The sequence below is a fragment of the Seriola dumerili genome, unplaced genomic scaffold (assembly GCF_002260705.1).
Source record: "Seriola dumerili isolate Sdu_G_001 unplaced genomic scaffold, Sdu_1.0 BDQW01000565.1, whole genome shotgun sequence".
Classification (NCBI taxonomy): domain Eukaryota; kingdom Metazoa; phylum Chordata; class Actinopteri; order Carangiformes; family Carangidae; genus Seriola; species Seriola dumerili.
In genome coordinates this window covers 895,564-909,366 of record NW_019174820.1, presented here as the reverse complement: position 1 = coordinate 909,366, position 13,803 = coordinate 895,564, and the positions used below count along the sequence as shown (strand labels likewise).

Below are 13,803 nucleotides of genomic sequence, written 5' to 3'. Positions count from 1 at the left end.
AAAAAAGCAACTGTGAAATGTTCATAATATCATTTTTTATATATCTTGGTTCTGCAGAGCTGAACATGACATCTTCAACTAAAAGCACAAACCCTGAATGTATTCAGCTTACGGTGATTTAGAACAGATAAGAACAGTGGATCCAAAAATTTGAGAACCAAAAATGATTTTTTTTGTTTGTTTGACAGATTAATCACTTTAATCATGTATCAATCTAAATGACTGTTGATTAATTTAGTTAACTAATTACCAATAAATAATTCCTGCACTAAATTGCATACTTCTGAAAGCATATTATGCCAGCAGTTTTGAAAGTTCCGACTTCCACCCATAATGAAACGGTGTCATTCATATATTTATTATTTGGTTTTATTATTTAGCATATTGGTTTTTCATTTTTACATACAAATTTCCTGTCACGGTTCATTTTGACTTTTTCCACAGCCATAAGGAACATACATGTAAGCATATCAAACAAAACAGCAGACAAATAAACAAGTGGTATAAAATAGTTATTGTTTCACTTTATTAGATAATGGATAGGGATTATTCTCATTGGTCCTCTCATTGGACTATTCTCATTGGTCCTTAGAAAAAATAGGAGACCCAGGTGAGATGTAGAAGAAGGTGTTTTCCAGGTGCTAAAATCCCCATTAAACATAAGATAAAATGACAAAGGATTTACAAAGGAAACATTTCCAATACAAGCGGAACTGACTCTTATTTTGAAACGTGTAACCGGAAGTGTTGCGGGTGCACACCCGCTAACGTGACGCTGCTGCAGCCTCAATAAGAGCTCGGTGAAAACATGAAGTTGGACACTGGATCGTTCAGTAACGACCTGATTTAACTTGTTGACTTTCAGCGGGACGGAGTTGAACCGTCAGTCGGAGCTTCACTTCACTTCCGCTCAGCCTCCTGTCACACCTCAACTCCCGCCATCAGACTGAATCACTCCAACATTGCCACAGCCGTTGAGATGCCTTTTATCGAGCACGTATCGGACGCGGACCTGGAGCGTTTGGCTCTGGAGCGGGTCGTCCCGGCCCTGCTGTCTCACGGCTTCTGCTATGTGGACGGTCTCCTCGGGGAGCTGGCCGGGGACGCGGTGCTGGAGCAGGTGAAGGAGATGCACCGGTCCGGGGCGCTGCAAGACGGCCGGCTGGCCGGCTCCGTGCGCGGCACCCACCGCAAGAGCATCCGCGGGGACAAGATCGCCTGGGTGAGCGGGTCGGAGCGCGGCTGCGAGGCGATCAGCTTCCTGCTCAACCTCATCGATAAGCTCATCTCCGTGTGCGTGAGCCGGCTCGGCGGCAAGGCGATCCGGGAGAGGTCGAAGGTAAGAGGGGCGATTTGGGTCAAGTTCAAGTCTGGACATCAGGATGTAGTGTCAAAGAGCAGCAGGAAGAGTAAAGAACCAGAGACAAAGTTTAATGTTTATTCATCTTATACCTTGTTCTTTTTACTCCATCACCCTCACTCTCCATCAACCACTGTTTTTATCACTATGGTGATTTTTCATTTGATTTTTTTCTGAATGAATTCTTCAAAAGAAAAGTCTCCAACCTTTTTAAGATAAAAAACTTAATTAAACCCCTCATTAATACATCCCCACAAAGCTGAAAACACGGTTATTGTTTTGTCTCTTAATAAGTTGAAACGTGGTCATTTCATACACAAATATAATATATGGACATATATTGAATTTCCATGTACATATGAAATAAAAGCACATGTAAAAAATGTTAGTTAGAAATTGTAATAATTTCATATATTGACATACATGTCAAGTCCATTCAAATATGTATGTTTATATTGTAGACATATGTTACATAGATATATGTCCATCCCACAGCCTGTCAGTATGTTATATTATATAAGGTAGAGTCCAAAAATCTGAGACACTTTCCCAGAATGTGAAGATAAATATGTTTAAAATGAATGAGAAATTAACAAGGAAAATATATAAAAACATGTAAAATTTTATATTGTTTCATTAAACGTCCATGTATAAATTAAATATATATAATTAATATATGTGATTGCCACATCTTATACCATATAAAAAAATCATCACACAGATATTTTTAATATGAATACATATACAAGTTTTACTATGGGTATGTTATATATGTTATAAACCTATATATTCAGGGTGTACATATATGATAATGATATTGGGACATACATGTCGTATATTACATTTCTGGGAGGACAGGACTGATAAACATGATGAACTTACAGAATATGATGCGTTGCTTTAGTTTATACAACACTCTGGTAAAGTGGTTAAAATCATCACTGAGCTGCAACATGTACATCACTGCACCAGTTTAATAATCCATAAAAATAATATGTGATAGGAAAACATTTTCTGCACCAGTACTTTTAATTATTTAATTACATTTTGCTTAATTATAATGATGTATTTTCCCAGTGAGAATACTTGATCCACCTCTGATTAAATAGAATATATTAACAAACAGAAATCCTAAAGCAAAGGAAAATAAGTTATTAAAGTACACATCACATGAAGCGCTGCAACTTTACAGCTTCACACAAGCTGTGTAAAATAGAATCTGTATATTGCATGTGTGCATCGGCATTAATTCATATTATTTGCAAGAAAGAAAACATAAACAGCATTTTTCTTCAAACAAAATGTTCCTTCACCAAACGTCTCTAAATACAGAGTTTCCTTAAAGGCGCTGCTCGGCTCCACAGGTGTGTCACTCTGGCTGATTAGACTGAATCTGCTCAGGTTGAATTTTGGCAGAGTCATGGCGGGAGTTCACTCCATCATCTCCAGACCCACAGAGACGCCAAACAGTCTGTTCACAGCTCTGAGACGAGCTGCAGTCCGCTGAAGTGATTAGATCACTTGTGTGGGAGGACCAGAGGTGCGCTGGCCCTTTAATGAATTCATTATGTGAGCAGAAAAATAGGAACACATGTTTAAGGTGTTAATCAATCCCTCCAGAAAGTCGCGATGGCAATAATTAACACAAATCCAACCAATCCCTGTGAATTCTGCACGACCTTCCATTTCTGTCCAATCACTGCAACTTTTGCAATTTTTATTTGCTGCGGCCATTTCATTGCAAAAAAGGTTTCTTCGGTTTCTTCAGATGTGTGTGAGTGAAAAACCTGCTTCATGTCGTCTTCACTGTCAACAGTTCGAAGGTGATCAGTGACCAGAAGCATTAATGCCGATCTACCCATCACGTATTTTTAATGAAAATCAGTCGATCATGATCGGTGGCCGATCAATCGGGGCCACATCCATAGTTTGACCAATTTATAGGAACTTTGGTTTTTGCAGTTTTGCAAAAAAAAAAAGTTTTTGAGGTCGTCTGCTGGACTGGACTCCAGTTGCTCATGTAGGTGACACCAGATTAGAGGACTTCCTGTTTTGTTAACGGTTGAGGATCCGTAGTGTCACGGTGCTCTCCAGCGGCCGGCGCACCACACTTCATCTGGGACAAGATCCAAACGCCCTGTGTTGGAAAGGAGAGACTGTTGTTCCTCCTCACGCCTCGTCGGTCTCATGTGGAAACACAGTGAAATGACCTTCCTGTTCTCTGCGACGTTCAGGCCCTTCAGCGGCAGTCCAGGGACCCGGTCTGGGCCCTGAGCCAAGGCTTCAGAAACCAGAACACACTCCAGGAAAGACAGGAAACTCAGCGGACCTGGTCTGGTCGTCTCGGTGTTTTCTGTGGTGATTAATCACCGGACAGACGTGATGAGGGCGTGCAGTCTGGGGATGGATACCTGGGTCCAGGTGCTTACTGAGACTATTTACCGCTAAAATCTGCTTCCTCTTCCTGGGAAAAATACATGAGGGAGGTTTTTAGAATATGAACACGTGTCTGCAGACAGAAGAATATTGTATTTCTGTAGGTTGCTCTTACAAACGTTTATTAGATGTTTATATCCGTCTTCTAAAAGGTAAACAGGAGGTTAAGTGAAGTGTTACCAAAATGAATGTATGCACTTTACAGCTTTTATTTTGGAGTGCAGACCTTCGTGTTCAGATCGTAGAGCAGAGTAGCCTCATACACAAATATAATATATGTACATATATTGAATTTCCATATACAATATGGAAAATATATAAAGTATAAAGTAAAAATATACAATAAAAAGTATATGTAAAATAAAAGCACATATAAAAATGATATAACAATTTCATATATTGACATATACTGTATACAAATACGTATGTTTATGTATATATGCTTATATTGTAGATATATATCCACCCAAAGCCTGTTAATATATATTGATATATAAACAGTGGGGTCCAAAAGTTTGAGACGTGTTTAAAATGAATGAGAAATTCATTTTGTTAAAAGTAAGAAAAAACTATTTTTGCATATATAATGTTTTGTGTCTCGATATCAAGAGCGATGATTATATATATTATTATCACGTGTATAAATCCTCTGGATTTATGAACAATAAGTTAATAACATACATGAAATACTAAAAATAGCTATATGATGAATTTCTATATGGTATAACATGTTAACATTTATTTCTGTGTCATTTCCTGTTTTGGTCCTGAAGAGAAACTTTACATCTGCATCTTCGTTTGCCTTTTTATACGTGTTGGTTTGTCTCCACTGGATTTTTACTTCCTGTCTAAATTGACGTTTGTTGTTATTTTTGAGCTCACGTTACGGTGATGTAAGAGGCCGCAGGTCCAGCTGCTCAATCAGACTCTAATTGTTTCATTTCCAAAAGTTAAATATCATTTAGTTTTTGTCTCGTTTTATCGAGGAAAACTTGTTGCCGTAGTTTTTGTAAGACTGAGATGATATGGTGAAAGACAGAGGAGGAAAAACAAACTGTGTTTGTCACACACACACACACACACACACACACACACACACACACACACACACCTGTTCATGAGAGCTCATAGAGGCATGCAGACATTCTCACGTACACACTCTCCCACTTATTCAATTATTCACTCTCTCACTCCTCCACGCTCAGTCATGCTCTCTCGCCCGCTCAACCACACACACACACTCACTGATTTACAGTATCCTGACTTCCCTTACACACACAGACACACACACACACACACAGACAGACACACACACACACACACAGACACACACAGACAAACACAGACACACACACACACCATCATCATCAACATCATCATCATACAACCTGAAAGTATGTGGTGAGACAGGAGTGCTGGGAACATATTACACACATATTCCCAGCATGTCCACATGCAGCAGTCTACAGTGAGCCCTTATCACACGTGTCTGTGTGTTATCAGATGGGACTTCTTAAAAAAACAGCTTAGCCCAGTTACAATAGGAACACACACACACACACACACACACACAGGTATCTGCAGACGGTGCAGGAGAATAAACATAACAACGATGCAGGATAAGAAGTTATTGTCTGGAGAACAGTACAATCTTTTAATAACGGCTGGTTTTAAGGCTCAGTTTCTGAATACAGGCTGTGTGCATTTCTCTGTGGACTGAGGCTTTGATACTTTCACAGTATTAATATAGAAGCTAGAGCTGATCTATAATCACACTACACATGGACACAGACCTTTACACTGGAGGAGCTTTCACACTAAAACAACTTTAAAGGAAAGAACATGTTCATATTTAGGTTTAGGTATCGTTAAGATTTTACCCTATCTCCCAGCTAATCCAAAAATGATCAAAGAGTGTGTGGAGCTGAGACTCACCCACCTGTCACTCAAAGAGGCCACGCCCTCAATCCTCCATAACTTTAGTCCTTAATAAAATGTAAACAGGTGAGTTATATAAACAGGTGAGTTATATAAACAGGTGTCATGAAGGAGGAAATCAGCTCTAGAGACCAAAACAGTTTCTGTACCAGGCTGTGAACATGTTGATTTCTGCTGTAAAGACATTTTAACATGGGAGTCTATGGGGACTGACTCTGTTGATCGAGCGAGTCTTCTTCACCCAGACGAACTTCAGACACAGTGACGGTCGAGTTAAAGAGAGGGATGGAAGGGTTGTATGAAGAGTTGTAATGTTTGTTTTTTAACTCTGATGTTGGACAAAGAAAAACATAAAATCCTCACATTTGAGAAGCGCCCAATGGTAAAGTTAATTAATTGATTAATGAATCTTTGTGGCTAAAGATCGGATTTTGGAGATTGTTTTATTCCAACAGTTTTAAGATAAAACTCTTTAATAAGTCACAAGAAAAAAAGCAAAAACCAGAGAAAGAAATGTAATTCTGTGTCGCAGAAATGTTTTTTAATCTTCTTTCCTCTGCTGTGAATCACTGCGTGACCTTTCAGATTTATCTTGTGACCCATTGGGGGTCCCGACCCCTCAGGTTGAGAACCACAGTGTTGAGGTGGAGGAGTCCTGGTGGTTGCAGTGGGTCCAGACTGCAGCCTCACGCTCCTCACGTAGCTCTGTCATTAAACTGTCAGCTGGCTGGAAACCTGCCAAACCCCTGCACAGACCTCATCGCACTCCCACAATCCCTCTCTCCCCCCCCCCTCCCTCCCCCCTCTTCTCCTCACCCCCCCACCCCCTCCCTCCCTCCCTCCCTCCTCCCCCCTCTCTCTCCCCCCCCTCCCTCCCTCCCTCCCTCCTTCTCTCTAATAGAAAGATAAGATAAAGTTTAAACTCCAAACGGCTCTCGGAGGCGTTTTGTTTTCCAGAGTATCATTTCCTCTGCGCCCAGCCCTCCTGTCTCACCACATACTTTCACGGTGTGTGATGATGATGACGCTGATGGTGTGTGTGTGTGTGTGTGTGTGTGTGTGTGTGTGTGTGTGTGTGTGTGTGTGTGTGTGTGTGTGTGTGTGTACGTGCCTCAGTGGTGGCGTGAGTTCCCTGCTTCCCCTGCTCTGGAGTCGCCCTCACGCACGCTGGGGGCTCGACTCCCCCACCCTACCCGCCAACCAATCCCCTTTTCACATTAAGAGCATCCAAAAGGGAGGGGAAGTAAACACAGACGTCAGGTGGTGCACGCTGACGTCAGTGAGGTGGGGGTGGGCGGGTTGTTGTTGTTGCTGTTGTTGTCTACGCCGTGACCTTCCTGTAAGTGGTGTGTTTGTTGATGATGGTACAGAAGAGGAAGTGAACAGGATGTGAGATTTTACGGAGCGTGCAGAGGCGTGGAGCTCCGTGCACGTTTTCATTTCACAATAAAAGAAGGGGGGGTTGTTGGTGATGATGTGGCTGCAGGTGATGCTGCTGAAGTCAGCACGGACAGACCATCTGTGTAAACACGTACGTCACAATAAATGCATGAGTGGAGAGGGCTGCGTGCGATCTGTGTGTCAGCGTCGGGGTCAGGTGGCGGCACTGACGTCCCATGATGCAATTTGGTGTAAATCAGTGTCGTTGCCTCTTTAACGAGGCGCAATCTTCCGTCAGTGATGAAAGTTGTCACATGAATGTGGAGTAAACGGTTTCTGAGAAATCCTTATGTCATTAAATATAACAGTCAGTGCTCGCACAGTTTGTCATTAAAAACAAATGCTTTTATAAAAACTTAATTATTAAAGACTTTCTTAACAATCTTTTTACATTTTTTGACAAAAGAAAACATGGCGTCTTTTGCATTTAGGAAAATTCAAACACTGATCATCATCTTTGTTGCCCTTTTCAAAGTAAAAGCGTTCTTTAAAGTTCCTCCAGACATGTTTTAAACTCTGTGATTCATGTTTAGTTTAAAATGGTTCAAAACTGGGTCTGAAGCTCGTCTCCTCTCACTTCCTGATTGATAAACCTGGATCAGGCTTTGAGCCCCGCCCACCACCTGCTGGCTCCAGGTGGACAGGTGAGAGAGCATCATGATGGTGAGAGGAGGAAACATCAGAGAGACTCAGCCACATGTTTGAGCCTCAGTCAGACCCAGACTCAGAGGAGGAGTCTGAGACCAGAACCAGAGACTAGCAGACGGATCAGAACCGTTAGCGTCCCCACAGGTTGACAGGATTGGTTCTTTAGGTTTGTGACGTATGAAACCCTGAATCTGTGTTTATGAGACTGTGATTGGTTCACTGCAGGTCCAGGTGGAAACTCAGTCATGGAGTTGATGATTATTTCATCATCATGTGTCTGTGTTATATAAAAACATCATGTGGACGTTAACGAGGTGAAACACTTGGTTTTCATTTTGATATCTTTTATCATGGATATTAATCTTTCAATAGTTAAACAAAACCTGATTTTCCTCTGGAGTGTCGTCGTCTTCATCCATTTATCTTCAATAATTATTTTCTTCTCGTATTTTTCAGTCCTAATCTTTATAAATTATGGTTTGAATTTGGCTGCAGAGTTTTTATCATCAGTGAACTCCTGAACTCTGTCATGTCCACGTTTATTTAGTGGATTTAAAGCCTGATGAAGCTCCGTCACATCTTCACACCGGAGCCATGAAAACTCTCATATGAAGCCATAGCAGTGAAATGACCAGCGGTGACCTCACAGGGGGGGTTGTGTGTGTGTGTGTGTGTGTGTGTGTGTGTGTATGTGTGTGGATCAGCTGGTGGCGGCGGCCGATCTTTGTTTTTCCTGGAAGGAAACTCTCAGTTTGAGCCTTTGTTGACTTTGACACAATCTCATGTCTGATAATCGTCTGCTGCTCTCGGCTTATCAGACGCTTCCTGTTTGGGTCGCAAGGTCACGGTGCTGCAGGGAGGGGACGCAGGGAAACCCCCCCCACCCACCCCCCACCACCACCACCTGTTTCCATTTGACAAAGAGAAATGAATCCTCTGTAGCATGTTTATTATGAGGTATTTGCTGCCTGTCTTTTTCTCAGAAACAAACCACATTCAGACGTACAGAGACTCTTTGGTTTTTTTGTTTGTTTGTTTAATTAAAAAAGAGCCACAAGTCTGTTGGTTTTTATTTTTTATTTCAAACATTTAGTAAAATAAATGGAAAAAATGTGTTTATCAACTTACAACAGTCCAGTGATGAAACGTCAGGGTGCACACTGATCTCGCAGATGCAGCTGTGAGAGTTCTGGTTGTTTCCGCGGCGCAGTACAGCGCGCTGCTGCGTAGGAATTCAACGGTTGACAAATTGTAGTTCCAAAGGAAAGATGAAAGATAAAGTGAAAATATTCAAATAAAACGTTTCTAAAGTTGCTAAAACATGTTTTTGTGGATGGACGACTTGAGTAGAATTTAATAAATTAAGTTAATTTAATTAATTTAGTACATTACACACATTTAAACACATTTAAATTTAAACAATATAAATCATATAAATGTAAATGTTTTTTTATTTGTGATTTTCTTTTCTGTATACAATAACAAAAAAGCTTTTAAAAAAAGCTTTCAGTGTCATCTCATGGTCTTCTTCACTTCATAAAATAAACATCATCCACTGAGGAAGACCCTGAGATGCTGTAGAAAGCTCCTGAAAAAGCTAACCCAGGTAGCAAAATGAAACTTCCAGTTCAGCTGGAAGAGTTTCTGTGTGTGCGCCAGAATTGGTCCAGATGTGGAAGCAGCGTCTGGTGATCGTGCCGTATGTGGGCCAGATTTGAGCCGGAAGCTGAGTTTAGATTTTGTCAAATTCTGATCTTGACTTTTATTTGAAATATATGTTCAAATCTGTGACGTAAACAAACCTTTAAACAGCATCTGAAGGCACTAAAAACTTTAGTTGTTGTTCGCGCGCGTAAAAGAAGAGCTGTCAATCATCCTGAGTCACAACAGGTGGTGGGCGGGGCTACAGTCTGATTGACACCATGAGTCTTAAAGCAGATTTCTGAGTCTTCACAGAGGCGTTCAGGCTGCGACTGCTCTCATCGCTGCTGCGACTACAAATGTGGCCGATCCAGTTTCCTCCAAACACTGACCAGCTGCACGTACACACACACACACACACACACACACACACACACACACACACACACAGAGGCATGCAGCAAACATGAACATGCATGCATGCAATTTGTGTACGTGCAACTGAAGCTGTAGGCACCTAACCACAACACACACCCATGATCTTCCTCAAGAAATATTAACAAATAACCACCCACACACACACACACACACACACACACACACACACACACACACACACACACACAGGAAGTTTATGTAATGTCAAAATTACTTCAACATCATCTTCAGCAGTTTGATACGACAGTTCGTCCAAACTTTTACAAAACTCCATCTCTTCTTCTACTACTTTTTTTCCTCTTAATTTTCCCGCCTCTTCAGTTGTCTCCGTCCCTGTCGATGATGACTTCATTTCTTTTTTGTTGTTCGTCTACAGCACGACTTCTAAATCTTCCAAGAAATACTAGAGGGGCGGACTCAGGGGACATTTTTAAATGACGACTGTAAACACACCTGTTCAACTTAGCTTTTAATTAGCTCTGAGAGTTTTTCTGTTTTTTATTTATTTGAAATGTTTTAGTCTTAAATGATTTCCCTGTTTTAACTCTTTTATATTTGTCAGAGCACTCTGAGCTGCATCCTGTGTATGAAAAGGGCTATTTAAATATAGTTTATTATTATTATCATTATTATTATTGTTATTGTTGTTGTTGTTGTTGTTGTTGTTGTTGTTGTTGTTGTTGTTGTTGTTGTTGTTGTTGTGTGGTGTGGTGTTTCAGTTCTGCAGCGCCTCACTGAAACTCTGTAGTGTAACTGAGGTCTCATGACTTGTCTCTTGTCTGTGTGTTCAGGCCATGGTGGCGTGTTACCCGGGAAACGGCGCCGGTTACGTCAAACACGTGGACAACCCCAACTCTGACGGACGCTGCATCACCTGCATCTACTACCTGAACAAGAACTGGAACGCCACGGTGCGTTTAGGGACCCGACTCTGATATTCACATCGTGTCTGTCTGAGGTCGACGTGACCTCTGACCTACAGTTACTCGTTTGTTATTCAGGTTCAGGAATTGAAAGATGCGATTACAGTTCAGATTTTGAAACTTCCTGTCTGACGGGAAAAAGGAAAAAGTTTATGACTTTGATCCGTTTGTAAAACACATGATGATGATATTGATATAAACAGTTTGATGATGTCAGACTGACAGAAATCCCACACACACTCTCTTAAAAGCTGAACTTTGAAGTTAATAAGATCCATGAAGTCATGATGCAGAAGGAACGACAGTAAAAAATAAAATAAAAGATTTGGTGTTTTGTGTTTAATCTTAAATTTGACAATAATCTCCAGATGTCACATCAAGAACATCTGGCTTTGTAAAGTAGTCCCCTCTGATGTGACAATCAGCTGACCTGTGTTGTTGTTGTTGTTGTTGTTGTTGTTGTGTATCAGGAGCACGGTGGCGTCCTCAGGATCTTTCCTGAAGGGAAATCCTACGTGGCCGACATCAAACCGCTTTTTGACCGGCTGCTCTTCTTCTGGTCCGACCGCCGGAACCCACACGAGGTGCAGCCCTCCTACTCCACCAGGTAACCAATCAGTCAACCGACCAACCAATCAATCAATCAGCCCATTAATCAGTCAGTTGCTAATCCTGACCACTGACAGGAGGTTTGTGTGGTTCAGTAACACGCTGAGACGACGACAGTGTCTTTATTTTTGGGTTTAACATGTTAAACATCCTCCATCTCATTTTCATATCTTCAATCGGGGATTATTGATTCATTGATTGATGATCTTTTGTGAACTGATCTGAATACAAGACAGCTTCTTTTTAACGATACTTCACTTTTGAATTGAAGTAACAGAAACAAAATCATAGTGTCAAAAGTCCTGAAAGCTCAAGTATAAAGAATTAAAGCACAGAAACACAGGAGACAGAAAACCTCCATCTACAGGAAACTGGCTCCACCTGCTGGTGTGAGTGTGTAATAACATCCACATGTCATTTTCAGAACAGCTGCATTTTATTATGATTTTATTACGATGGAGCGCTTCAAATCAAATATGGCCGACTTAGAAACCCCCCCCAGTCTTGTTCTGTCACTGCAGAAAGTCATGACGGTCGCTGACACTGATGTGATCAAATACATAAAGAGACATGGCGTTTTCATGTGTTATCAGAGTGAAAAGATGATTTCGTCCAAACTTGAACAACAACACAGGATCGAGGCCGGAGAGTGTATCTGTGGCCAGTTTAAAAAAACATCCAGTGCAGGAAACAGTAAAAAGCCTAAAGAGATCTGACCCCTGCACAGAAACACTGAAACCAGAGGAGGAAGTAAAACAGACGTAAACACACACACAGGAAACTGACTTTGAAATTAAAACCCAGAGCTTCAGTAAACATCAGTGTTGTGGTTTGTGTTCCAGGTACGCCATCACAGTCTGGTATTTTGATTCTGAGGAGAGAGCCGAGGCCAAGAGGCGCTTCAGAGACTTGACAGGTACAAACACACACACACACACAGACACACACACACACACACACACACACACACACACACACACACACACACACACACACACACACAGACAGGAGAATCCAGGAGATCCATCCGTCCATTTTCTTCCGTGTAGCGGAGGTCGGTCGTGGTGGCTGCAGGTCAAAGTATTCCTCCGTGTCCCTTCATGTTCATGTGTCTGGTGTGTTTCAGCGTCCACTGGGCAGCAGGGCAGCAGCTCCGGCTGATTGTGAGGAAACGTCGCCACCTGGTGTTCGTCACCTTGAACTGCAGGACAGGACGACAGGATTCAGGCTCTCGCACCTTCTGGAAAACAAAAAAAAAGAAAAGTATGTTCACTCTGTCCTGGACTCTGGAGGAGTCGAGAGGGTTTTTAATTCTTCAGCAGATGAATTTGAATCCCCTCCTCGCTCCGACCGGCGTCCAGGCTGGAGAGAATGACCTGCCTGCGCCACGCTGAGCGCTGCTGAAACCTGATGAACGATGAGTTCAGGTGACTGGCAGCTGCTCGGGACTTTTCCTGCTTTTGTGCAATACTCTGTCTCTGCTGATTCCTGCTGGAGGGAAACAGTGCACTGCACCTTTAAGCTTCGCCTTCAACTCGCTTCAAAGAAGACGGAGGAGGAGAGACGGCGAGCGTTCATCAACCTTAACAGACAGAAGAAACTAGAGACATGATGCCTTCAGAGCTGTGGGACAGAAACGTTTCATGCTGCAGCATGTTCTTAATAATTCTGTAGAATGAGATGCGGAGCGTCATGTGTTCAGTGATGGAGGAACAGCAGAGAACTGTTTACCAGTAAATGAAATGAACTATATTATTAATACATGAGTGGAAAACGCTAACACAGGCCAGTGGTGATGAAATGATACAGAGAGAGGTGGAGTCAGTTCAAGAGCATCATAAACCAACAACACAACATGAGCATTCAGTCAGCAGCTCTGGGTATCGAACCTTCGGAGGATGTATTTTAGTGACAAGTGAAAGGAACCGTGTTAGTTCTAAATACTAATCAGTGACCACATTTACTCCAGCGCTGTCCGTTTTCAGGAACTTGTTCTGCACCTACTCCACTTCATTTATCTGACAACTGATACAACTCAAGCGACTGGACTGAGGGTCGGATGGAGCAGAACTGAAGGTGTTTAGGTCCCAGACGGTTTTGATTCAGGTCGATTAACAAGCCAACTGGACAGTGTGAGGTTTAAAGGTCTAAAGTTCAACAAGATATTCTCCCTTATCTCCACGTGACACAGATTCAACATTTATAAAGTGTCCAGAGTGTCAGGCTGTAAATGTTAACTGCACTTTTGGCTGGAAGGTCCAGCTGTGGACTGTCGTCACTTTCTATATGAACTATAGTGTATTTGTATTTGTGCAACTATCACAGAAGCAGGAGACGTTTAAACATGAAGCAGAAAAGCAGAATGTGAAA

General features: G+C 41.8%; 1 protein-coding gene across 1 annotated transcript; it reads left to right on the top strand.

The window, feature by feature from the left end:
* The first annotated feature begins 809 nt into the window (after positions 1-809).
* On the top strand, positions 810-12,646 carry egln3 (egl-9 family hypoxia inducible factor 3). The gene is made up of 5 exons (XM_022764725.1): positions 810-1,339; positions 10,693-10,812; positions 11,295-11,431; positions 12,276-12,349; positions 12,560-12,646. Exons 1-5 carry the CDS (start codon positions 980-982, stop codon positions 12,592-12,594), a joined length of 726 nt encoding a protein of 241 aa, XP_022620446.1. The 5' UTR covers positions 810-979; the 3' UTR covers positions 12,595-12,646.
* The last annotated feature ends 1,157 nt before the right edge of the window (positions 12,647-13,803 follow it).

Bases quoted from the DNA above. Each gene is read 5' to 3' on its own strand.
- egln3 (XM_022764725.1), top strand. From the start codon at position 980: ATGCCTTTTATCGAGCACGTATCGGACGCGGACCTGGAGCGTTTGGCT. The intron at 1,340-10,692 runs GTAAGAGGGGCG...CTGTGTGTTCAG, and splicing joins CGATCCGGGAGAGGTCGAAG to GCCATGGTGGCGTGTTACCC. The intron at 12,350-12,559 runs GTACAAACACAC...GGTGTGTTTCAG, and splicing joins GCGCTTCAGAGACTTGACAG to CGTCCACTGGGCAGCAGGGC.